This window comes from Argentina silus (assembly GCF_951799395.1).
Source record: "Argentina silus genome assembly, chromosome: 5".
NCBI lineage: Eukaryota > Metazoa > Chordata > Actinopteri > Argentiniformes > Argentinidae > Argentina > Argentina silus.
Genome location: NC_139659.1, coordinates 13063213 through 13089392, shown reverse-complemented (window position 1 = coordinate 13089392; position 26180 = coordinate 13063213). Strand labels below are relative to the sequence as shown.

Here is a 26180-nt window from a genome sequence, read left to right as displayed (position 1 = left end):
GCGTTTCACCCTGGACTTTTCCCGCTGCCTGATGGAGGTGGCTGGGTCCAGGGGGGCCGGGGTCGGGGCCGGGGCTGGGGCCGGGGTGGGGGTGTGGGCTGGGCCTGAGCAGGGGGACACCTCGCCTCCCAGCCTCCTCCAGCACCAGAGCCTGGTGGCTGACCAGATCAGCTCACTGAGCCGCGAGTGGAGGTGAGAGCGTCCTTTCCATCCTGCTGCTCAGTGTTCAATGTTTAGATGATCGTAGTCCTTGACTAAGCTTGAATAAGCAAGTCTGTTACCTTATCGGTCACTTTGACTGTCACCTTGCCATTTGCCAAAAGTCACCATGAGAGTCTCATGAGTGTGTGTGTGTGTGTGTGTGTGTGTGTGTGTATATATATATGCGTGCGCGTGCGTGTGTGTTACAGCTACGCAGAGCAGCTGGTATTGTACATGAAGACTGCAGAGCTCCTGTCGTCTGCCTTACACACAGCCATGGAGGGTGTGAAACAGGGCAAGCTCTACCCCTCCGCTACCGTCAAACAAGGTACGACGTGACCCTGACCCTGACCCTAACCCTGACCGAAACAGTCCTAATTTACCAAACGCTAAACAACAAACAGGTTATTGATGACGGCTTCCAGCTCAATTTACCTTTGACACCCTCCCCCCCCTCCCCTTTTACCCTCCTGTGTGCAGTGGTAAAGAGGCTGAACGAGCTGTACAAGGCCAGCGTGTCGTCCTGCCGCTCCCTCAACGTGCGGCTGGAACGCTTCTTCACCAGGAAGCACCGTCTGATGTACCACATCAACACCGTCACCGCCGAGAGGCTGCTGTTCAGCCACACCGTACAGATGGTGAGGGAACTCCGCCGCCGTGCGACACGACCTTTTATAGGCTTGTTACGCTTTACAGGTTTATTTTACTGTCTCGTTGGATTTTGTTGTGTTTGTTGTTATTGTTTTTTCTTGCCAGCTGTAACGTCGGCAGGCGGGGTGGTGATAGTGATGGCACTTGTTTGTCGTCTGTCACCACACCACAAAAGATGTTCCCTCACAGGAATAACAAAGTTATTGGCTTGGATTGTATAGTATAGTAGAAACAGTCTCCTCTAACTGCTGACCCCGTCTCCCCCTTCCTCCCCCCTCCAGGTGCAGGCTGCTGCGCTGGACGAGATGTTCCACCAGGGGGAGGCATCGGTCCTTCGCTACCACAAGGCCCTGCTGCTAATGGAGGGGCTCTCTCTGCTCCTCACAGAGCAGGCTGACATCCTCAGTGTCAGCAAGTGTGAGTCACCTTTAAACCCTTTCACCTCTGACCCCTTACCGATCCAGAGCTGGGGGTACCGCACCCTCATGGAAGGAAGTTTGTTTATTTATTTTTTTGATAAATAATGTGATTTCTTTCTATCCTCTCTCTCTCTCTCTTTACCTCTCACTCTTCCTCCCTCCCTCTCTCTCTCTCTCTCTCTCTCTCTCTCTTTACCTCTCACTCTTCCTCCCTCCCTCACTCTCTCTCTCTCTCACTCTCTCTCTCTCTCTCTCACTCTCTTTACCTCTCACTCTCCCTCCCTCCCTCACTCTCTCTCTCTCTCACTCTCCCTCCCTCCCTCCCTCCCTCACTCTCTCCCTCCCTCTCCCTCTCTCTCTCTGCAGGTAAGGAGTGCATTGAACGTCGCCTCACTGCTCTGCAGTCTGGCCTCTGCGTATGAGGAGGACTCTGCAGCAAGGCACTCTGGGATGCTGCTATGATGTCAGTCATAAGGACACCACCATCCCTATTCAACCTGACCCTCCACCCCTCTCCTCTTCACCTATTCAGTGTCCTCTCCCCACCCCCACCCCCACCCCACCCACTTTCATCGTCAGGCAGATGTCAGCCAGGTGGGGTGTGTTCTGATGGACCCAGGACCGGTGGCAGTGGACTGGCATGGTGGTGGTAGAGACTGTCCCGCCAAGCCCACCAGGCCCACCAGGCCCACCAGTGGAAGATGGAGATGCTTGTGAGGAGGATTGACCCCCCGCACTACTGTCAGCACTGCATCCCCTGAGCAATCACACACACACGCACACGCACACACACACCATTTGATCCTGATTCCCATCAGTAATTCAGCGCTACGCAATCACAAATGCTCATTTACTACTCTGAAGACATTAATTATTGCTCTATACAAGAGACCACTTGCTGAAGGAATCTCAGTGTGGACCTTAGTGTGGGGAATGAGAGTGCTCTTTTTGTTAGACATTTGGGTCGTGGTGACAGAGTGGTTGCAGTGAAACGGCTTGCTCTGCAACGGGCGGAGCTGGGTGTCGTCCTCATCAAACAGGTCTCTTTTACCATTGTTTGTTTTTTTGCTTTGCTTCCTTTTGGTTTCTGTGATGGATTGAACTGATTGTGTTTTGAGTGCTATGAGGTAAACCAAAAGGATTGAATTTAAATTAACCAAGTTTAGGAGCATTAACCCAATTGAGTGGCGTGTGTGTGTGGAGAAATTGGCTCATTTGTTGAAAGTAGTTTGATTTTAGGTTATTGTTTGAGACCCGGCCTAATGTAAATTCCTGCAACAGAGCCATGGAAAGCTACTGTTGGAGAAGTCTTTCACTTTATTTATCCCAGTCTATGACACTTTATTGACGCAAAGTTTGCCATATTAAGGACAATGTTGCCCCTTGGGACATGAGAAGATGAGACTTTTTGGACCAGCAAGAAGAGAGTGAGGAATGTTGTCTGTACCACTGGACCTGGGCAGTCTAGATGACAACAGAATATTCAACAGATAGAAATGGGCCAAGCTGAGCTTTCTCTTTTGACCAAAGTGTTTGTTATGGCAGCCATTTTGGAAGAACAGCTGAAACTGCTTAGGCCTACTCTCCATGTACATTTTAAGGCTATTCTTGAGATATATTATCATCATATAATTGACTTAAGTGTGTAGCATAATATGATGCTATTTGAAGGCCAGAAGTAGCACTTTATGGATCAATCAGACAAAGTAATATTTACCATATTTAACTACTGGCACTGACCTCTAACCAAACACATGAGATTTAGTGAAGGTCAGTTCAAACCAGCTGTCTTATTGGAGTACAGCAATTATAATCAGTTTGGTTTGAATGTACAGCTACTTGGTAGGAGAGAGCCAGCCCATGTTACACCATGCTTAAAGCCCAGAGCAGGAGAGGGCAAGAACTGGGGCAAGGCCAACACCCATCATGAATATAGGTGTTGTTGCACTGTGTGGAATGATATCAGTACTGTACAGAGAGATGAGTAGGGAGACTTTTACATTTATGTTCAGTTTTTCATAGATAGATTTTCTATTGTTTTTATTGTAGTTTTAAGCAGTTTTGTTCTAGGTTTATTCAATGTCAGATGTTGAAGTGCAACTGGTGTCTCAATCTCGACAGGGAAATGGTATAAGCTATATTAAACGTTGAAAGGTGCCTTTGAGTAAAACAAAAACAAAATGAAAAAGCTAATTTGTACACTGAAAAAACTGGTTTCTGTTGAATTGACTATTTACAAATGTCATTATTTCCTTTCAGAGTAGCCAAAATAAGTACTGATGCTTGTGTTGGATTTTGAAAAGTCACAGTTATTGAATTGTAGTAGACTGGTTGTTGATGTTTGCCGGAAATAATTTAGCTGGAGGTACATGTTGTCGTCCCTAACCTTAACCTTAAATGCGGACCAGTGGTTAGGAGCAACGTCTTCCTATTGTGCTCTCAGAAGTTTGTGCGTGTTTGTGTGCAGGATGTATGCCTTTCGGTGAAACAGTGTTGTGTAAAACATAGGATGGACACATTTCCTTTATCCTCCTCACGACATGGAACTGACTTGCATAGTCTTGAGTGTGAATCCTACTTGATAGATTCATCGTCTACAGTTTTTTTTTGGTCCGATTACATTGTCAGGAAATACTCCAGGCCCTATTGGAATACAAGAGGTCAGTTGCTTCATGGGTAACAGAGTGGAGGATGTGATGATAGTTGTCTAGATGCATTGGTTTGCCCATAGATCCTTTGTTGCCTTTGTCTTTCATCAGTGAGCAAGTTTGTTATTTTTCTCTTACTTAGAAATTTGCTTAACAAATTGCATTTGCATACAACATATTATAGTAATGTAGCAATGTCTAGGTTGTGTTATACATTCCAGGTTAATGATGTCATCATGTCCGACAGTGACCCCTATCCCGTCTTTCCCAATGGGAATCCTACTAACCTTGTGTCAAGTGGGAATCGCTCAATATGAGTTGCTGGTAGCAGGCATGGCGACTGACCTTTAACCTTATGCATGTGTCACTTTTTGTTTTCCCATCATTACCAGTCATACTAATGATGATGTGTAAGCATCTAAAGCAGCATTAATGTTATACAAAGCAGTCAGGAGATGAATGACATCTTACAAGAAGGGGTTTGATTGAAAAGGCCTATGATGTAAAAGCTTGTCTAAAACATTCTGCACTCCAATGCTGAGAGTCCTTTGGAGACACTATAAGATATACACTCACTTTCCATAATGGAGCTCACCAAAACTAAGGTTTAGTCGTATATCTCAAGAGGTTTTTAGTTTGGGTTTTATGCGGTGTGCATTCAGCATACCTGAATATGTTTGCTCTGCAGTATATACCTTACTCTCTCAGTATCACTTGTAAATAATGATTGTAAATTAAGTTATTGCTCTTAATGTATATATTATGAAGCATGGAGAGAATATTCCCATACCACCCGCCTTTCCAAAGAAAAGTGCTAGAAATATTGACTTTCCCTGCTATCAATTCTAGACTATTGTAATCATTATTATTAGTCTGTCAAAAGTTAAACCGCAAAGACACTGTTTGTACACACTACTTCATTGTCTATATGTGATGTTGCTTCTTTTGTTTTGTTTGAAAGGCGAAACACCAATAAAAAAGATAACTGATGCTTTGTTTGTTTTTCACTGGTGACCCCATCCACAGTAACTGTGAGCCATTCCATAGAGATGTAGTTGCTGTGTATGGAGGACATGACAGGTGCATGTACTGGTAGGGGCTATAACAACTAGAAAAATAAGTTCCAGAAGAAACTTTGTGGGCTTGCAAGGTCTTATTTTGATAGTGGAAAAGTTTTAAATATGTTTCAATAGATCACTACTCCTTCACTCAGTATAACCCATACTGATTAACCTCTTAATTGTTTAGATTTTTCTATACCTCCCCTCTCTCATCTATCCATTCATCCATCCAATCAACCAATCTAACCACCCTAGCCAACCTAGCTCACTCTCTTTCAACTACCCAGGAAGTCTTCATCAACCCTGATAAAAGTATCAGAAATACCTATTAAACATTTTAAACTATTAAGCTTTGTGTAACTCCAAAAACTCTCATGCAGTTAACCAACCAATTCTACCACTCTCAACCACTCAACCTACCAACTCTCTACCATCTCTACTGAAGTACCCCTGGCTCATTCAGTCTATCTATTTATCTTATGTATTTAACATTCTATCCAGCCAACTAACCAACCAAACGATCTCTGACTTTATCCACTATCATAATAAGACTCACTTCTTTCACCTACCCAGAAGATCTATCTGTCAATCAAAACATCTTTAAACCTTTTCCACTACCAAAATAACACTTTGTAAGCCCACAAAGTTTCTTCTGGAACTCTGATAAAAGCTTGTTGATACCTGTTAAACCTGTTAAACTATTACGTTTTTTGCAACTCCAAAACCTCTCATCCAGTTAACATGGTAGAATGTTGATTTAGGCCAACATTCAGTAAGCTCCTTTGTTACTGCAACTGCCATGGAACTTTCAGGACTTCTCAGATTCATCAACATCTTGTTCTTATCAGCATCTCATCTCAACCTCAACTATGTGGCTGAAGATACAACCTCAGCTGCAGAATACAACTCGTCAACAGTCAATATATCAAGGAGAACCTGAGGAGGCTGGGCTGGCTCAGGTGTTGGAGGGTGTTGGTCTGTTGATGCTGGACTGTTGGTGTTGGTCTCTGTCTCGTCTGTCCTGGGATGTGTGGGGCAGGGACCGCAGCCACCCCAGCCACGCCTAGTTCTCTCTATTACTCTCTCTAGTACCCCCCCCCCCCCCGTTCAGTGTCATTCTCCAAAGCACATTGCACATTTTTGCATTTGCATCTCACACACACACACACACACAACACACACACACACACACTTACATATTGTTGAGTTTCTGCTGCGATTGTTATTGTCTTTTTTTCTTTTCTATTATTATTATTATTATTATTATTATTATTTGTTGATTGTTGCATTGCTGAGGAGTTGCTTGCCCTAAAGCATTTAATTGCGCTCTATCTTGTATATTGTGTACTTGACCAATAACATTTGATTTGATTTGGGTCCCAGTCACACCTGAGTGTGATCCATCACTGTCAGGGTGGGGCCTTCACAGTCACACCTGCGTATTCAAAGTTATAGAGAGACATAGAGATATTACCTCGTCACAAACCCTCCTCTGGTTGAAAGGTAGGTGCTCGGTGTCTGCTTCTCCTGTTGTGCTGAACTATAATATAGTTAATATATAATACATACATTCAGTTTACATATAATACATATACACTTCATGCAGGAACTCTAATAATTAACACTCAAATATTTCCAGTTATTGACAACTGATGATGTATTGTAGAAATTTCATTTATGTGGACTTTTTACCCTAAAAAAATAGACATATTTCATCTCAAGGGACTTCCTGGTTAAATAGGTTAGATTAATACAATTATTATAATTATTTCCGATTTCTCAGATTCATTAACAATCTTGTATTGTTATCAGCATCTCATCTCAACTATGTGGCTGAAGATACAACCTCAGCTGCAGAATACAACTCTAAACTCCACTAACTCCACTGTCTCCGGATACGCAGACTACTTTGGATTTTGTGATGACATGATTGTAGGTGTTATGATCTGGGTTGTTTTCAGTGTCGTCTGTTTCCTGTTTGGATTCCCTGCATGTGTCACCGTCCTTTGGGAGCTGTTACAGAGACACAGGAAAGGCACCCCCACCACCCCCAACAACGTCTTCATGCTAAACCTCACAGTCATGGACTTGGTCTTCTTGGGTTTCATCCCCCTTCAATTATGTAACTTTCTCATTTGGTACAACCTGACCCTGAAAAACATATGCACTTTCATCCAGGCTCTGAGTGTGGTTGGAAGACCTCTCCTCATGATCTGTATCTGTCTGGACTGCTACCTGGCTGTGGTGCATCCAATCAAGTACCGCACCACAAAGGGCCTGACCTCCAGGGTTCTGATGTGTGTTGGTGTCTGGGTTGTCACGGTAACCTACGGGACATTCAGTGTGTTTCTAGCCACAGAAATGTGGATAGCGCTTCCCGTCATCATCCTCTGTGCTGTAACTGTCCTGACCATCGGCCTCTGTGACTTCTTCATCCTCAGGGCTCTGAAGAGATCTGACCCTGGAGGGCGAGACCTCCACCCCCAGAAGAAGAAAGCTCTTCAGATCATCGTCAACAGCCTGGTCATGACATTTTTTTCCTACCTTCCTCCCATGTTGGTGCTCCCTTTCCACACCCTGATGTCCATCAACGACAAAGTGTTCATCTGCAGCGTGTTCATCCCTACTATACTCACCACCACAGTAGGAAGTGCAGTTATGCCTGTTCTCTACCTGGACAACCTGGGGAGACTGGGCTGGCTCAGGTGTTGGAGGGGGGCATGAATCATCATTCATTGATTCAGTTCTATTGGTTGTCTTTGCCAGCTATGATTTTGTTGTGATCCAGTGAATTACCTTGAGTGAGATTACAGGTTTTTATGTTTCTAAAGGGATTCAAATACTTTCAGTCTTTTATAATGTATTTCATATTATTTTAAAACACATTCCAATTCACAGCTACTTCTGTTGGTTTCAAATGAGTGTAACTGAAGTAGAACAAACATAGATTTGACCCTATATATGTTAGATTATGTATTATTTCCCTAGATAATTCTTAGATGTTATGTTTGTGATGGGGGAGGGAGGGGTCAATATAAACATTTGATGTGAATCTGATTTATCATGTGACTATGTAAAACTAAATAATTGACGAGTGATTAGGCTATATTGTATATTCATAGAACCATTTCCATTACAATGTGCTTTTAAAGTGTGGAGAAACTAATAAAGGATTATTCCCATCATTGCTGATGTCTGCTGTTCTTTCCTCTGATCATATGTGGACAAACGTGGATAAATATCACTAGTACAGACTGATAGAAAGGTTCATTAAGGTTTGTTCAGGTTCAGATATCCCAAAGTCATTTGGGTCTCCAGAATTAATAGAGTTAGTGGAGTTTAGAGGTTGTATCTTCAGCCACATAGTTGAAGTGAGAACAAGATGATGATGAATCTGTGAGATCAGAATTTTCAGCCAGAGGAGAGTGTGTGATCTCTCGTCGTCTCTCTATCAACTCTCCAGCTTTGAATGCGCAGGTGTCACTGATGATGTCACTGATCTATGGGACCTGATATGAAACACTAGACTAGAGGGCATCTATGGGACCTGGTTGTACTGTCCTACACAATATTTACGTTTCAACTTGTCTCCCGGTGAATAGACCCTATACAGGAGTCCCGGTCCAGCCCTCCTTCTAAAGGGTTAAATCCTCTGCCTAAAGGGTTTTACCTTACTAGGATTCAAGAAGATGATCATAGGCTGTTGTCGAATAGATTCACCCTGCTGTTAACCGACGGCTCTATTCTTAAAAGAGTGCCAGTTGGTATGGTTGCAGGAATTAGATCTATAGATGAGGACATTTCATCCAAAGGGGATATTTCAATAAAGTGGCTAGAATAACCATTCAGATCCTTTGATGTAATATGCACAGTGTAATCTAACTTTTTATGTTTAGCAAGGAGGATAACACATCATTTCAAGTGGTTAGTACTATACTATGTGTAAATCTAATAAAATTGTCCTTGGTGTGCAGAGTTGTTCTTTATTCAAGCATTAGGCATGACAGCATGACAATACAAGACATCAATAAGAGTGATTTAATGGAAAAATAATAAAAAATACAGAGGAAGATGAAAAGTTGTTACGGTAAGTCTATATACCGAAGGCTACACGTTCTCCCGTTCTCTCACTCCGGTTTATCACCGCCCCATCAGACGACGGACTCCGATGATTCCCGATCTCCAAGTAAAAAGAAAGAAAAGATATTGGAAAAGCGATTCTGGTCTATCACCACACGCTCAGCCGAGGGAGTCCCGATCTCCGAGTAAAAAGAAATATTTAAGGAAAAACATATAAAAATAGAAGATGCAAAGTAATTAAAAAAACCCAAGCGGTAAAAAAAGAAATCAAAGGAATTAAGGAAATTATCGAAATGAACTAAAATAAAATAAATTAAATCTTTTCAAAGTAATCATAGTAATTTGAGTAAAATAAAGTATACATATGAGTATTGTAATGATACAGTAACAGAGTAAAGTAGTTTAACAAAATATAACAAGTGTCATACTAAAGTGATTAAAGTAAAATCAAAGAAATCAAAGAAATTAAAGTGAAAGTAAATAGATTGGAGTAAAAGGAATTACCAAAGAGTTAAAGAAAATAAAACCAAATACTGATAGACATTATAGTTCTTGAAGTAAAATAAGTAAAATAAGTCTCGCTCTGGCTGTCCCTAGTCTGTCTAATTTAGAATACATTTAGAGAGGCTCCGTACAGTTTTGACAGTGGCCGCTACCGAAATACTCTTGAATCCTCTATTTCCGGTTTCTCCGAAGCAGCACTGTACCCTCAGCCGAGGATCTACAATGGCCCACCTCCCAGTCCAAGTGAAGTGGTCACTCAACCCCTAGCAATCCCTTCCACTGAATATAGGCAGCTACAAAGAGTGAGCCCACTCCTGGTACTAACAGCAATTCAGACTGGGGGCTTTCCGAATCTCAACTCTCTCCAGAGGAGGATTTTGGTCGCGGATACCCCGATAGGGCTAGACCTCCTGGTCTCTTTAGGGAACCGTCCTCCTCGGAGATCTGTGGAAAATGCCCATTAAATACGCCTAACAACCAGTTTTGTATATCCCTGCCCCTTCATGAGCTCCTCTGAGCATAACTGTTTCATGTGAGCAAAGCTTCTAGGTCCCCTTGACATTTACAGTTCCTCCTTACCAAACCTCAAACCTCTCTCAACTTTGATTTAATTTCCCTTTCCCTCTTTCCCTTTCCAATTTATTACATTTCAACTTTATTTGTTACACAGCTAGACAGATCAGTTTCATCATAAATATACCTCAAGTCATCTGATTAGTTACATTTGATGTTATATCATTAGTTATTTAGTATATCCTATTGATAATACTTGATATCTGATAAAAGTTAAACTGTGATGGGTGAGTCGGTCTGGATTGGTCTGGACTTTCCTGTCCTTTCCTGTCCTTTACTTTATCCACTATCATAATAAGACTCTCACTTCTTTCAACTACCCAGAAAATCTATCTATCAATCAAAACATCTTTAAACCTTTTCCACTACCAAAATAACACTTTGTAAGCCCACAAAGTTTCTTCTGGAACTCTGATAAAAGCTTGTTGATACCTGTTAAACCTGTTAAACTATACATTTTTTTGCAACTCCAAAACCTCTCATCCAGTTAACATGGTAGAATGTTGATTTAGGCCAACATTCAGTAAGCTCCTTTGTTACTGCAACTGCCATGGAACGTTCAGGACTTCTCAGATTCATCAACATCTTGTTCTTATCAGCATCTCATCTCAACCTCAACTATGTGGCTGAAGATACAACCTCAGCTGCAGAATACAACTCGTCAACAGTCAATATATCAAGGAGAACCTGAGGAGGCTGGGCTGGCTCAGGTGTTGGAGGGTGTTGGTCTGTTGATGCTGGACTGTTGGTGTTGGTCTCTGTCTCGTCTGTCCTGGGATGTGTGGGGCAGGGACCGCAGCCACCCCAGCCACGCCCAGTTCTCTCTATTACTCTCTCTAGTACCCCCCCCCCCCCCCGTTCAGTGTCATTCTCCAAAGCACATTGCACATTTTCGCATTTGCATCTCACACACACACACACACACACACACACACACACACACTTACATATTGTTGAGTTTCTGCTGCGATTGTTATTGTCTTTTTTTCTTTTCTATTATTATTATTATTATTATTATTATTGCATTGCACTGTTAATTGTTGATTGTTGCATTGCTGAGGAGTTGCTTGCCCTAAAGCATTTAATTGCGCTCTATCTTGTATATGATGTACTTGACCAATAACATTTGATTTGATTTGGGTCCCAGTCACACCTGAGTGTGATCCATCACTGTCAGGGTGGGGCCTTCACAGTCACACCTGCGTATTCAAAGTTATAGAGAGACATAGAGATATTACCTCGTCACAAACCCTCCTCTGGTTGAAAGGTAGGTGCTCGGTGTCTGCTTCTCCTGTTGTGCTGAACTATAATATAGTTAATATATAATACATACATTCAGTTTACATATAATACATATACACTTCATGCAGGAACTCTAATAATTAACACTCAAATATTTCCAGTTATTGACAACTGATGATGTATTGTAGAAATTTCATTTATGTGGACTTTATAGACATATTTCATCTCAAGGGACTTCCTGGTTAAATAGGTTAGATTAATACCATTATTATAATTATTTCCAATTTCTCAGATTCATTAACAATCTTGTATTGTTATCAGCATCTCATCTCAACTATGTGGCTGAAGATACAACCTCAGCTGCAGAATACAACTCTAAACTCCACTAACTCCACTGTCTCCGGATACGCAGACTACTTTGGATTTTGTGATGACATGATGGTAGGTGTTATGATCTGGGCTGTTCTCAGTGTCGTCTGTTTCCTGTTTGGGTTCCCTGCATGTGTCACCATCCTTTGGGAGCTGTTACAGAGACACAGGAAAGGCATCCCCACCACCCCCAACGACGTCTTCATGCTAAACCTCACAGTCATGGACTTGGTCTTCTTGGGTTTCGTCCCCCTTCGATTATGTAACTCTTTCATTTGGCACAACATGACCCTGGAAAACATATGCGCTTTCATCCAGGCTCTGAGTATGGGTGGAAGACCTCTCCTCATGACCTGTATCTGTCTGGACTGCTACCTGGCTGTGGTGCATCCAATCAAGTACCGCACCACAAAGGGCCTGACCTCCAGGGTTCTGATGTGTGTTGGTGTCTGGGTTGCCACGGTAACCTACGGGACATTCTGTGCGGATAGAATCACAGGAATGTGGATAACGTCTCCCGTCATCATCCTCTGTGCTGTAACTGTCCTGACCATCAGCCTCTGTGACTTCTTCATCCTCAGGGCTCTGAAGAGATCTGACCCCGGAGGGCGAGACCTCCACCCCCAGAAGAAGAAAGCTCTTCAGATCATCGTCAACAGCCTGGTCATGACATTTTTTTTCTACCTTCCTCCCATGTTGGTGCTCTCTTTCCACACCCTGATGTCCATCAGCGACAAAGTGTTCATCTGCAGCGTGTTCATCCCTACTATACTCACCACCACAGTAGGAAGTGCAGTTATGCCTGTTCTCTACCTGGACAACCTGGGGAGACTGGGCTGGCTCAGGTGTTGGAGGGGGGCATGAATCATCATTCATTGATTCAGTTCTATTGGTTGTCTTTGCAAGCTATGATTTTGTTGTGATCCAGTGAATTACCTTGAGTGCGATTACAGGTTTTTATGTTTCTAAAGGGATTCAAATACTTTCAGTCTTTTATAATGTATTTCATATTATTTTAAAACACATTCCAATTCACAGCTACTTCTGTTGGTTTCAAATGAGTGTAACTGAAGTAGAACAAACATAGATTTGACCCTATATATGTTAGATTATGTATTATTTCCCTAGATAATTCTTAGATGTTATGTTTGTGATGGGGGGAGGGGTCAATGTAAACATTTGATGTGAATCTGATTTATTATGTGACTATGTAAAACTAAATAATTGACGAGTGATTAGGCTATATTGTATATTCATAGAACCATTTCCATTACAATGTGCTTTTAAAGTGTGGAGAAACTAATAAAGGATTATTCCCATCATTGCTGATGTCTGCTGTTCTTTCCTCTGATCATATGTGGACAAACGTGGATAAATATCACTAGTACAGACTGATAGAAAGGTTCATTAAGGTTTGTTCAGGTTCAGATATCCCAAAGTCATTTGGGTCTCCAGAATTAATAGAGTTAGAGGAGTTTAGAGGTTGTAGGAGGATAACACATAATTTCAAGTCGTTAGTACTATACTATGTGTAAATCTAATAAAATTGTCCTTGGTGTGCAGAGTTGTTCTTTATTCAAGCATTAAGCATGACAGCATGACAATACAAGACATCAATAAGAGTGATTTAATGGAAAAATAATAAAAATACAGAGGAAGATGAAAAGTTGTTACGGTAAGTCTATATACCGAAGGCTACACGTTCTCCCGTTCTCTCACTCCGGTTTATCACCGCCCCCTCAGACGACGGCGTTGTAGGCGGTTTGCAGTTGCAGTTTTGAAGAAAGAAGAAAGAAAAGTGAAAGTGAACGCAGAAAACAGGTAGGAATTAATGTCATTTCTCTATGTAAAAAGCATAGAGAATAAATATGAAAGCGCCGGTGTTTCTGCGTGCGATCGTTTTCTTCTTTGATGTGACGGCCAGCCTACAAGAAGGTAATTACACTAGATTTGACGCTTTAGGCCTCCGATATATACGATGTAAGAGATAAACTTGTCAATATTTTGGCATAGCCAGTGTTGGGGAAGCTACTCTGAACATGTATTTAACTAGATTACTTTTTACTTTACAAGAAAAGAAGTTGAACAACACTAAATCTACCATTGAGAGAAATATAGTTTGTCAAACTAAAGCTGATTTGAAAAAGTAGTTCACTACATCGAAACGACCTTATCCAACACATGACAGTCAGTTACTGAAACATTATATCCTGTGTGCCGAACATCACAGCGACAGCACGTTCCTGTAGATTCTTCCTCTACAACATCAGAAGGATACGTCCATTCCTCACCAGAGAAGTAGCTCAACTCTTGGTCGAGACACATTGTGATCTCCCGCATTGACTATTGCACCGCACTCTTGGAGGGTCTCCACCATCAGTCGACACTGCAGAGTCACTACCAATCTTCCGCCGTGCTAAATGCCATAAATGTAAATGTAAATGAAAGATGACCAGTCCATGTGAGAGAAAGCCTGTGACTGAAATCACTGGGAGAAAAAATGGTGAGGTGGAGCAAAGTGGGGAGACCGGAGGCAGTAAGAAAACATTTACATTACATTTATGGCATTTAGCAGACGCCATTATCCAAAGCGACGTACAACAAATACATTTGTTTAAGTAAGTGAATCATCTATCCAACAGTCATCATAAGACAAAATAATCAATGTTCACTCCAGGGGCCATTGGCAGTCGTAATGCCAGTAGGCTAGTTGTTTTTAGTTTTTTTTGCTTGAAGAGATGGGTTTTCAATCTACGGCGGAAGATCGGAAGTGACTCTGCAATCCTGACCGTTGTGGGAAGCTCATTCCACCAGCGGGGCGCCAGGACAGTGAAAAGCCGTGACCGAGTAGAAAAGAAATAGTAGGGAAATTGAAGTTCAAGGGCTAAAATAATAGTTAACAATAGTTAGTTTTTTTTTTCTTTTGAAAAAATGCAGTGAGTAGTGACAGTAGCTTACTACACCACTACATGGCAAAGTATTTAAATACAGGAAAAACTACTAGGATTTGAATTTAGTTTAGCTACCACCAAGCTACTGCAAAATGCAGTTAAACCAATATGTACTACATGTAGTGTAACTACTCCCCAACACTGCTTAAATCATATGTTCGTTACTCTATTTAGTTAATCATAATATTGTAATGACCCTTGCCAAGCCAAGGTAGGCCCCGCCAAATGTAATAGTTCTATATGGTTACCGTGTAACCGTTACGTTGTCAGTTTGCTACAATATCGTGTCATGTGATGTTTGATGTCAGCCTCTTGTCAAAAGGAATCATTTCACTAGGAATACTAATGTACAGTATATGAATCACCCATTTGCATGCCTCTCTAAATTGGATCTAGCAAGGTCAGATAATTCTGACAGAGTTGTTTTGTACACCCAAGTTACATCCTCTTACTCTTCCTTTAGTTCAATTTCAAGTGAAAGGCCCGGCTGGTCCGCTGGTTGTCTTAGCTGGGGACGACGTCAATCTGCCCTGTTACCTGAAACCCAACATTAGTGCTGTGAGTATGAAGGTGGAGTGGTTCAGACTAGACCCCTTAGCTACGGTCCATTGGTATGAGAACCAGAAAGACATATTGGAGGAGCAGATTGCATCCTACAGAGGAAGAACAGCTCTGTTCAAAGAGGAACTCCAGAAAGGAAACACGTCATTAAAGCTGACCCGAGTTCAACTCTCTGATGAGGGCATATACAAATGCTCTGTTGCGACACCAGGCTGGTATGAGGAAGCTGATCAACTTCAAGTCTCTGTTAAAGGTCAGAATACACTGCATTCATTAACAACATTGATGTTTTGTCTTTTGTTTATAATGCTGTGTCAAATCATCTTTGCTTGTGTGTTATACATCAGCAGTGCCGTTTGATAGAATCTGGCACTCACATCTGTAGGGACTGCTCTGAATCATTTCACCCCTATAGGTGGATGGGACAGTCAAAGCTTCGTTGCTATTGTGTTGCCTACTTTGAATTGTGTTGTAGGTCAAGGACTGCTGCCAGTGGTCTCCATTAAGGGACCCAGAGACTGGGGTCTGGAGCTGATGTGTGAATCTACAGGCTGGCACCCTGAACCTGAGGTGTTGTGGCTGGACAGTGAGGGAAGGGTCCTCCCTTCCAATCCTTCAGAGACAGACAGGGACACTGATGGGCTCTATAGTGTGAGAAGGAGTGCTGTTGTTCAGAATAGTGACAACCACTTCACCTGTAGAGTTCAACAGCTGCTGATCAACCACACACTACAGACAGAGATCAATATCCCTGGTGAGAATGTGAGATTTTTTTACAATTAAATTGTAAATTGCTTCTGGCTCCACTTCAAAAGAATAAACCTGAGAGAACTGGTGGTGTGTCAAACCAGTATAAGTGCATCAGAGATCAGGAGTGGGTACGCACACAAAAAGGCAAACAGCAGAGTCAACCTTTAGCTTTTTAAATCTTTTTTTTTTTGTTTGTTTGGCCATTGGCTTTACATCACATCAATCATCTCCCATAGCACTTCCCCCCCAGAGCTTGCACACCACACATTTCTGATTGAGAGCTATGCCTCACAGTGTTGTGAATCACTCAAATCAAATAATGACAAATACTTTACTCAGGCCAGGCTTGAGTCGTTGTTATTCTAGGCCGAAATGCGCTGTGTGCAATAGCCTGGGACACAAGGTTACTTGACACAGATTAAGCATAGTCCTGGACTAGAATGTGATTTCAATCCTGTTTAAAATCTATGTTTAAGATTAATCTTATATCTTGGGGTAAAACAGTTGATCTAAGCTCATGAGACATTTATAAGTTAACATCCTTCAAGAATCAATGGCTATATATAATTATTTTAAAAGTAAAAAAAATGTACCAATCTCAGATTGGCCCTTTAAGTTTGGACACTCTAACCTTGCCTCCCTTTGTCTCGTTCCCTGCTTACATTGGCCAGTCTTATGTACTGTATCATTTTTTCTTCTTTTTTTTTAAATGTGTGTTTCAGAGGATCTATTCCCGAAATCAAACATCTATATCATCCCTGTCTGTATCAGCATCATCATACTTCTCTTGGTCTCTGTGTTATTATACATCTACCATAAGAAAAGAACAGAGAAAAAAGAAGGTAAGCGTTATTCAAATGTATCTTCTCAAAGTGACACAAATCTGAGGTGTCAGTGTACCGGAGGTACAGTGAACCAAAGTCATGTGGAATCTTGTGGAGACCAGAAGACCAGCGTTTCCTTCCTATGTTAATGCCAAGGCTACAGCTTAGCAGGTTAGCATAAATACAGTATATTCAAGTGTATTGTAGCAATTTTACTTGGTCGTTAACAGACAAGCTTAAGACAAGGCAAATGTGTGTATGTTGCAAAACCTTGTGCTGATAATGACATTCATGCCTACTCAGATCTGTTAGGCAGGCATGTTCTGATGGGGAGACCCGGTCTAGTAATATTATTATATATAAAATAATATTCTACTGAGTTATATAGTGCTTCTAATTAGGAGCCCATATGAGATGCAGTCAGTGCTGGTGAACAGGGGGAAGATGTTTGTGATGGTTCTGATCCGTGTGTTTTCTCTTTAGCTGCAGTTTTGTTTAAAAAGCTGGAAGGAGGTGAGTCAGCCCCCTCACTTCAATGTCATTGACATTCTGGCAACAGGACTAGATGTGACCGGGCAGGTCCTAACCTCAGCCTTTCTTTGTGTAGATTTATTGATGAATCCATTCGCAGCTGAACCCACTGGTGAGTCAGACCTCCAACCTCTCCTCTCTTGTCATTGCATGTGGTGAACATTCTGACCCAAAATGGCTACTTTGCATCACATTTGCATGTACTGTAGTGAAACTGATTTGTCATGTGACTGTTGTGTTAATCAAGATGAGGAAGTAGGAGGCAACACTGCCTTCTGTAGATGTTATCATATGTTAGAGACCTGTGGAGACTGGTGGACGTAGAAATGGGGGGACAGGCTCATTGTAATAAATGGAATGGAACAGAGAGTGGCGTTTCATACCAATACTCATTTCATTCCATGTGTTACAATGAGCCCGTCCTCCGATTTCTCCCTCCACCAGCCTCCCCTGTAGAATTGTCATTATTGGTCACAAGAGGGACGCTGCTATGATGATACACCTATAAACTATTTCTGCTTGATTTAACTATATAAACTAGTCTTGCTTGATGTACCTATATAAACTAGTCCTGCTTGGTTTAACTATATAAACAAGTACTGCTTGATTTGATTTTTGCAATAAATTGTACAGAGAAACAAAAGGACAGACAACGCCTCCTCCATGTCATGGAAGCTTGTAAGTAGTGTCTACCTATCTATGTATGATTGTGCGTGTGTGTATGTTTTCATGCTTAGTCTTAAGGATGACCACATGACTAGGGGCATGAGGCTTTTCCTCGGCTCCATCAGTGTACTGGAAGCCTTGTGTCGCCACTTGTTGATATGGCCTTATTGAAAGCTGCCATGCCCCTTCACCTTTCATGACTCTATCTGCCACTGTTTTTCTAAATGCTTTTCTCCCTCTGACAAAAATCTACTTTCTTTTCTTTCAGTTAAAGACCAAGTCTCCCAGCTTAGTAAGTATTTTATGTATGTGTGTTATTAAGAAAAAGTTTTGCCTTTTAACCTAATTCAGCATTACTTTTAGGAGAGGATGTGATTTTGTGACTGAGATCTAGGATTTGTTTCTGTTGACATCATAGATTCTTTCAACTGAAAGAAATGAGAAGAAATACATTTAAAAAATAAAATAAGCTGTAGCCCAGAATGATTGATTATCATAAAGTTCAGTTCTTTATAAAACCTAATTTGCTTTATTGTGTCTGCAGATACCCTCAAGAAACAATTAGGTAAGGATGTGTGTGTGCATATACGTGTGTGTGTGTGTGTGTGTGTCTGCTTGTGTGTGCACACTGGTTTTTGCTGTATTCCAAATCCCTATCAGTGTTTCAATGTGTTCTACAGTGTTCCACTGTTAGGATTCTATATTCCTCAAGTACTTATATCAGTTCAGTACAGTATGTTGAGGGTGTACTGTTAAGTGTTAAGTGTACTAGTAAGTGTACTGAATAAACATCACAGGATTCTGTTGTTTTTCAACAGATTTTGTGAACAGCACGTGCAAAGTTCCAAGTGAGTGTCAAACAAATCTATCGTTCAATAAGATTGTGCGTGCGTGCGTTCGTGCATGTCTGTGATTCTATGTTTAAGGATATGTTTTGTCAATTCCAACACTTTGTTTCTTTACAGAGTCTGAGGACATAAAACAATACCATGGTGAGTTAGTTTACACAGTTCAAGTCACGGTTACACTTTCCATTAAGGTGTCGACCATAAAGGATTTATAAATGGTTTATAACCTACAGTTTACTTGTTCATGAATAATTTTTTAACCATTAAAGGATGGGTTTGAATTTCTTGAACCAAACCACTATTTTTGATGTAAATAGAATGTTGTAGAAGGACACAGACAATTATGTGATTTCACTTGGTTTTGAGAACCGCACTGGGCACTAGCAATGCCCTCTTCAGTCTTCAATGGAAAGAATAGGGGCAGAATGGAAACCGCAAACAACGGTTCCAACAAGCTACAATTGGACAACAAAGTGGACTTACTGGTCAGGATAAATCAATACGTTATACCATGATAGCCAAACCAAACATTGGTGGGGAGCTATGATTTTTAACAATGTAATGTGTAGTTCCTTTAAGAGTGCAGTTATTGCACTTATAAAGCATAAACTATGCGCCTAATTGTAGGCTCACTATTTGGCAAGCACCAAGTGGCTATTGAAAAATGTCAATTCATGAGTTATAACTGTTTGATAATGGTTTACTAATTATTATTGAACAAATAAACTGCAGTTTATAAACTAGTTATAAACCAGGTAAAGTACCTAGTAAAATAAAGTGTCACCTAGTCTACTCTCTGCGGCTATGTTTACCATAACAGGTTGCTCAGTTGCAGAGTAAAACTGACAATCAGTTGTGGTAATTTCTGTTGAAAATCTACTTGAACTTCCTTGCATCAAACAGCAACATCAGTAAATGATTTCTCTCTATTCTCCACAGTGGACATCACTCTGGACCGTGATACAGGACATCTCAGTCACCTTCATGTGGAAGACAAATGTGTGAGATACAAATATAATGCTAATAATCCCTGGAAGTTTAAGAAGTCACCATGCGTCCTGGGAAGGGAAGGGTTCCCCTCAGGGAAACGTTACTTTGTTGTGGAGGTAACAGGTGCCTGGATTCTAGGAGTTGTCAGAGAGAATGTTGTCGGCAGGGAGAATGTTGGAGATGGTGCCTGGACTCTGAGGTGTGTGAAGGGGAACATACTTGTCCATGTTGGCAGTTTAATCTCTCTGTCACTGACCAAGGAGCTGAAGAGGGTGGGGGTGTTTGTGGATTATGAAGAGGGTCTGGTCTCCTTCTACAATGCTACCAACACAGTAGCTGAACACATCTTCTCTTACATAGAATGCCCATTTCAAAAGAAAGTCTATCCATTCTTCAGTTTTAAGCCTTTTAAGGGCCACAAAGATGAGCTTTACAAGATGGTGATTGTTCCTGTAGATGTCCAACAAAAAGATTAGAGATCATTTTACCAGGCATTATAGATGGAGACCAAAATGGGTTCATTGTGGGTCGTCAGGGTTTTCATAACGTAAGAAGGGTTTTAAACATCTTACATGCCCAGAGAGAGATACCAGATACAGCTTTTCTGTCACTAGATGCGTAGAAAGCTTTTGACAGGGTGGAATGGAAATACCTATTTGAGCTTCTCAAACGGTTTGGACTTGGAGAAAAGGTTTGTAATTGGGTGAAATTATTATATAAAGAACCATATGCAGAAATTGTTACTAACAACAATCTATCCGAGCCAATTAAAATCAATAGAGGATGCAGACAGGGTTGTTCATTATCACCTCTCTTATTTATTATGGCAATTGAGCCCTTAGCAATTGCAGTAAGAAACCATACACTGATTTCGGGCATATGGATAGGTCAACTTGAACATCGCATTGCTCTCTATGCAGACGATGTAATCCTTTTTCTTAAAAATCTTGGAGAATCAGTTCCAGCTATTATGGATCTCATTAAAAGATTTGGCAATATTTCTGGGTACAAAGTTAATAGCGGCAAATCATCCATCTTGATGCTTAATTCGGGGGAGAGAGATAGCCCACCCGAGCATGTTGGCCACTTTAAATCGGTTGACAGTTTTACCTATTTGGGAATACAAATAACTCATAGGTTAGAAGAAGTGGTACAAGCTAATTATAACCCTATTATAGCATCTATTTGTGAGTCAATTGACAGATGGTCATCACTTCCTATCTCTAAGATAGGTAGAATTAATATACTGAAATTGAATACTCTACCAAAGTTATGTGTTTTTTCTGGACTTCTTTGTTGATATTCTGTTTCTATTTGTTAAAATAAAAGTACCATAAAAATTATAGACCGCTCATTTCTTTGTAATCGGGCAAACTAACAAAATCAGCAGGGGATCAAATAATTATTTCCCCTACTGTATATATTCATATTATTATATGTATTATTATATATATTATTATATATATAATATATTATTATATTATTATAATACTGGTGATTTGTAAATCTGCATACATGTTTGTATTTTTGGTATTTTAGGTGTGATTGTATTTTTTATATTGGTTTTTATAACTTTCATAAAATGTAAAAACTCAATAAACATATTGTTGGAAAAAAAAAAGAATCCCAAACGAACAAGGCTACATCCAATTCGTAGTGTATGTAGAACGTAATCACTGTCACTGTTTTATTATTACTATACTGTATTGTTGATTTGTTGGTTGTTGTTGAACGAGGATCAAGATTCCCATATCAGTTACGGCCGTATACGATGTGCATGACAAATACAATTGTATTTAATTTAATTTGATTTTGTGATGACTGCACCTGCCTGAGCGGCCAATCATGTGGCCAATCATGTGGCTTTTCCCATTGGCCAGCATGGCCACATGCAACGGCACACAAACGCAACACAAAGCCTAAATCATCATCCAATGTATGACAGATATACCTCTCTTTCTGTACCTCCCCTCTCTCATCTACTTTCGTTCAGCTACCCAGAACATCTTCATTAACCCTGATAAAAGCTTTCTGATACCTATTAAACTTTTTAAAGTATTATGCTTTTTTTAACTCCAAAAACTCCCGGTTAACCATCAACTCTACCACTCAACCAACCAACTCTCTACCCACTCTACCCCTGGCATCCTAGATATCTAGATATCTATCTATTGAAACATATTTAAACCTTTTCCACTACCAAAATAAGACTTTGCAAGCCCACAAAGTTTGCTGAAGCAAGCCCACCTAATAACAAATAAAAAATGCATGATCCTCATCTATCTAAATGAAGGAGGATCACACAATATTCATCATCTGCCGTTCATGGCATACAGCTGATATTCATGGCAGGACCTAATGGGATTTTTTAATTCCCAACAATTTCTGTAGTTTCTGTAGATCTGCGAAAACAGGATAGGTCAAATTTGTCATCTGATTGGCTGGTTTGAGATTTCTCCATGTTGCTTACACCTATCCAATGCTCTCAGATCTAAGGGACCGTGGCTAGCCTAGTGTTGAAGCAGCACGCATGCGCTGTTGTTTGGGATTTAGCTAGCTAGTCAGCTAGCACACTGTGACTGTGAGTTGTTGACAGCCTTGTCCAAACGTAGAAGATCTCTTTCAATTCCCTTTTATTTACCGTATTTTCTTTTACTAGTGGCATATCTTGTTGTTGTCATTAGGCCTACCCTTATCTAGATTACATAAAATGAGTGATCAATCATCACTGCTGCTTCGGAAACAACTGGCAGGTAAGCTAGCTAGCTAGCCAACTCGAGTCGAAATTTAGACGCCAGGAAGTTTAGCTTGCTAATAGAAATGACATCTTAAAGTTAGCAATCTGACCACTCGTGGTCCACTTGTTATGTACTCGTTCTGGCGTCTTTGTATTATTTGGCTAACAGGAGTTAAAGGATCAAATTCGCTGATACACTGTGAAATTGTAGCATGTTACCTAACGTAGCACAAGGTGCCAGCGTGAGTCGCGCTGTCTGGTCACAGCTGATCATGTTCACACTGGTACACCGCACCTGATCTTGTCAAGTCTACCTAGTTTAAGATTGACGAAAGGATTTGAGGGGGGGGGGATAGCTATAGATCGTGTGAGAAATGACAATTTATCAGAGCTCTTTATATTTAGCATATTAGTCATGCCTTTGAACTTGCCTTGTCTGCTCAAGAATACATCTGTTAGGGCCTTATATAGAGGAGAGTGTCAGTTATGTATTATAACCCTGTGTCCTGTAATTGTAGAGCTCAACAAGAACCCAGTGGAAGGCTTCTCTGCTGGTCTTATAGATGATGATGACATCTATCAGTGGGAGGTGGTCGTCATTGGACCCCAAGATACGCTGTTGTAAGTCTGAGTGATTTTACTGTCTTGTCATTGTTGTGTGTCTAACACTCCATGCTTGCTTAAGGTAATTACCACCTCTCTGACGCTCATTGTCTCACTTTGTGTCCTTCGCAGCGAGGGAGGTTTCTTCAAAGCATACCTGATCTTTCCCCATGACTACCCTCACAGACCCCCAAAGATGAAGTTCATTACAGAGCTCTGGCACCCCAATGGTGAGAGTGACCCTGCTACACACACACACACACTCACTCACACTCACTCACTGTTGTCAGTCTCCTCATAAACCAAACTAAACTGTAACCTCTGACCCTGTAGACCTTTGTAAGGGTAACACTTGATCGGCAGGCAGAGCAATTGTATAGTGTTTGCAAAGTGAATGGTGACCATTGTGTGTTTTAACACCATGTGGCTGGACTGAACAATGACTTTTTTTTTCTTTTTCTTTTTTTTGCTGATTGACCATCCTATTGTTAAACAATCCATATCTACAATTAAAGACAAAATATTCCATGAACTAATGACCAGTGTGCCAGCTCAGGTGATGATGATTCCTCTACTCACCCTCCCCATGTTCTCTTTTCAGTGGCAAAGAATGGTGACGTGTGTATCTCTATCCTGCACGAGCCTGGAGAGGACAAGTTTGGCTATGAGAAGCCTGAGGAGCGCTGGCTGCCCATCCACACCGTAGAGACTATCATGATCAGTGTCATCTCTATGCTGGCCGACCCCAACGGTGACTCCCCTGCCAATGTGGACGCAGCGGTAAGCCCAGACGTCACTACGTCCCAATTCCGTCACCCTTTTTCCAGAAAAGTTTGCACACTCCTCCCCTACATGCAAGGGGATTCTATGCTTTTTAAATCCATGTTGGGGACTGCACAAGTGCACACTTCATGGAAAAGTGTGGAGGGAATTGGGACACAAGGGTGGACAGGGGTGTTCATTGTGAGGGTTAATCCCAGCAGGTGGTCTGTTGTGAGGCCCAGTGTTTTGATGTACGGCTGTTGTGTTGTCGTGCCCTGCAGAAAGAGTGGAGGGAGGATCCCTGCGGAGAGTTCAAGAGGAAAGTGGCACGCTGTGTACGCAAGAGTCAGGAGATGGCGTTTGACTAGGACTTCTCTCTCACCACTACGACTCAAAGTAAGTACCTGCCTGGATCGACACTTCTCAGCTAGAAATGTGCGTCTCTCACATTCGCACAGTCCACATTTAAACTGACCCTGATACTGCTTTATGTTCAGTCTCACAACCATACTAAATTTCACACAAGCAATATATATATATATATATATATTTATTATTTTATTTATTTTTTTCTTTTAACTGGGTTTGCATAGCTGGTACAGTGACCACACGATGTGTGAGATTTAAAGGTGTTTTACTGTGCTCTTTTATTTTGCTTTTCAGCTTCTAACAAACAGAGGATGAAATCATGTCTTCAGTAAAGACTTTTGCACCAGTGTTCTTCTCATAGGGGGGTTATGGAATAAAAAGCCTTTTTTCTTTTCACAATGTAAATAGGATCAACAGATTTCTTCCCGGAGAAAAACGTCCCCTCACGGTTCTGCCCAGTTTCCTCACCATAACGCGTTCCCACTCCGGCTTATTTATTTAGATGATGATGATTACGACAACCCAGGATGCATGTCTCTTTTGGTTTGTTTTGATGCGCTTATTACTCTTTATTTTTAACCTGCCTCTGAGCCATCTACCCTAGAACTATTGTCTCTTATGCAATTTTTGGAGTTTGACGCAATTGTGGTCATTGAGGGGATTATAGCAGACCAACAATAGCTTTCCTAGTCCCCGTTCTTTACCTCTGGAACCCCCGTCTCCCCCATCCCCCACCCCAAGTGTTCTGCAAAGTCCTTTCTCTCAAAAGGGGTCAACACACTCTGCTGCCTTAAGTTGTTTCCCTGTAAGCGAAGGAAACCGTCTCCGGTGATGTCAACGTCTGCGCCAGGTTGCGTTTCTTCAGTTTTTTGATCAAGAAAATTAATAAACCAAAAAAAAGAAACTACGATTATTAGCATGAGGGACAGAGAATATTTTTTGTAATAAAGATCTCAGCTCTAAAATTGTATTTTTTGTGTGTAAATATGTACTACTGTGTATCATAGATATCAAATGATTTGTCTTTTGTGTTTTCCCTTTAAGTATTAGTTTGTGCATTTGAGTCTCCTTCCTGTTGTAGTCTTGACTTCCTCTTAGGGTTGCTTTTCCAGGAAGCACACTTCTGACATGTTCAGTATAGTTCTGTCCTATATGTAATTTTTTTGACTTGTGACTTGAGTTCTAATGTTAGCATAGCATACCATAAACATGTACAGAGAGAAAATGTATCCCATTTCATTCAAATGACTTCAGCCATTTTGTCTGTTGTTTTATCTCTGTATTGATGGTGTGATCAATGAGGTGATGAAAATATTTTTTAGAAAAGCCCACAGTTATGTTGTCATTTTCTCCTGTGCAAGTGGTTAAGAAATCCCCAGAGGAGGTCCATGTGTGGAACACCCTGTCTAGATGCAATCCCTAGTCCCTGGACACAAATCAGAAAGGTTTGGATCAGTAAGGTGGAGCTACCACCATATTTCTTGAACCTTTCAGATCTACGCAAGTGTCCAGCAAGAATGGGCTATGGGTTGCTTCTAGTCAGGGTCGTAGTATTATTATTCAGGATAGATCAAAATGGTGATGAATTATTAAAACAAGCAATAAAAGCTCTTTAGCTCATATGACTGACAGTGGTCCTCAGTATTGACCCCTTCACCTGTGTGGATTTTCCTGGTTGGCATTAGGAGTTGTAAAACTGCAGACAATTCTCATCACATTTTGTTAGCGAATCTAAGTGTTTTCACCCACAATTGCTGTGTATGACTTGTGTGCCCAATAAAGTTTTTGAAAGAATTGCCCATGTCCTTGCTCATTGTACATAATGCTCATTATACATCAA

The 26180-nt window shown here is 41.1% G+C and overlaps 4 protein-coding genes across 12 annotated transcripts in view; all 4 read left to right on the top strand.

The window, feature by feature from the left end:
• The window catches only part of ulk1b (unc-51 like autophagy activating kinase 1), a 23056-nt gene extending 18165 nt beyond the window's left edge, over nt 1–4891 (top strand). For all 7 annotated transcript variants that reach the window (XM_083670294.1, XM_083670297.1, XM_083670292.1 and 4 more), the window contains 5 exons: nt 1–192; nt 411–529; nt 682–839; nt 1134–1269; nt 1638–4891. The exon at nt 1–192 is cut by the window's left edge and continues 29 nt beyond it. In XM_083670294.1, coding sequence (XP_083526420.1) covers nt 1–192; nt 411–529; nt 682–839; nt 1134–1269; nt 1638–1693 — 661 coding nt within the window. In that variant the 3' untranslated portion in view covers nt 1694–4891. The remainder of the gene's footprint in view (nt 193–410; nt 530–681; nt 840–1133; nt 1270–1637) is intronic.
• A 6824-nt stretch (nt 4892–11715) lies between these two features.
• On the top strand, nt 11716–12612 carry LOC310804715 (cysteinyl leukotriene receptor 2-like; the record flags this gene model as incomplete). The annotated part of the gene is made up of 1 exon (XM_083670033.1): nt 11716–12612. One exon carries the CDS (start codon nt 11716–11718, stop codon nt 12610–12612), a length of 897 nt encoding a protein of 298 aa, XP_083526159.1.
• Nucleotides 12613–13544: 932 nt separating this feature from the next.
• Nucleotides 13545–21701, top strand: LOC310804258 (butyrophilin subfamily 3 member A2-like). 3 transcript variants are annotated; one of them, XM_083669420.1, is made up of 12 exons: nt 13545–13569; nt 15163–15513; nt 15736–16014; nt 16733–16852; nt 17318–17347; nt 17442–17477; nt 17999–18043; nt 18300–18323; nt 18576–18596; nt 18850–18879; nt 18997–19023; nt 19819–21700. In XM_083669420.1, exons 2-12 carry the CDS (start codon nt 15264–15266, stop codon nt 20343–20345), a joined length of 1389 nt encoding a protein of 462 aa, XP_083525546.1. In that variant the 5' UTR covers nt 13545–13569; nt 15163–15263; the 3' UTR covers nt 20346–21700. The 3 variants fall into 3 exon arrangements, with proteins under 3 accessions (XP_083525546.1, XP_083525545.1, XP_083525547.1); XM_083669419.1 differs by having other exon boundaries at nt 13555–13683; nt 19819–21701; XM_083669421.1 differs by lacking the exon at nt 15736–16014 and having other exon boundaries at nt 13555–13683.
• A 719-nt stretch (nt 21702–22420) lies between these two features.
• Nucleotides 22421–26128, top strand: ube2g1b (ubiquitin-conjugating enzyme E2G 1b). The gene is made up of 6 exons (XM_083670440.1): nt 22421–22622; nt 23125–23227; nt 23342–23439; nt 23811–23989; nt 24253–24367; nt 24635–26128. The coding sequence occupies exons 1-5, from the start codon at nt 22580–22582 to the stop codon at nt 24337–24339; spliced, it is 510 nt and encodes a 169-aa protein (XP_083526566.1). The 5' UTR covers nt 22421–22579; the 3' UTR covers nt 24340–24367; nt 24635–26128.
• Nucleotides 26129–26180: the final 52 nt, after the last annotated feature.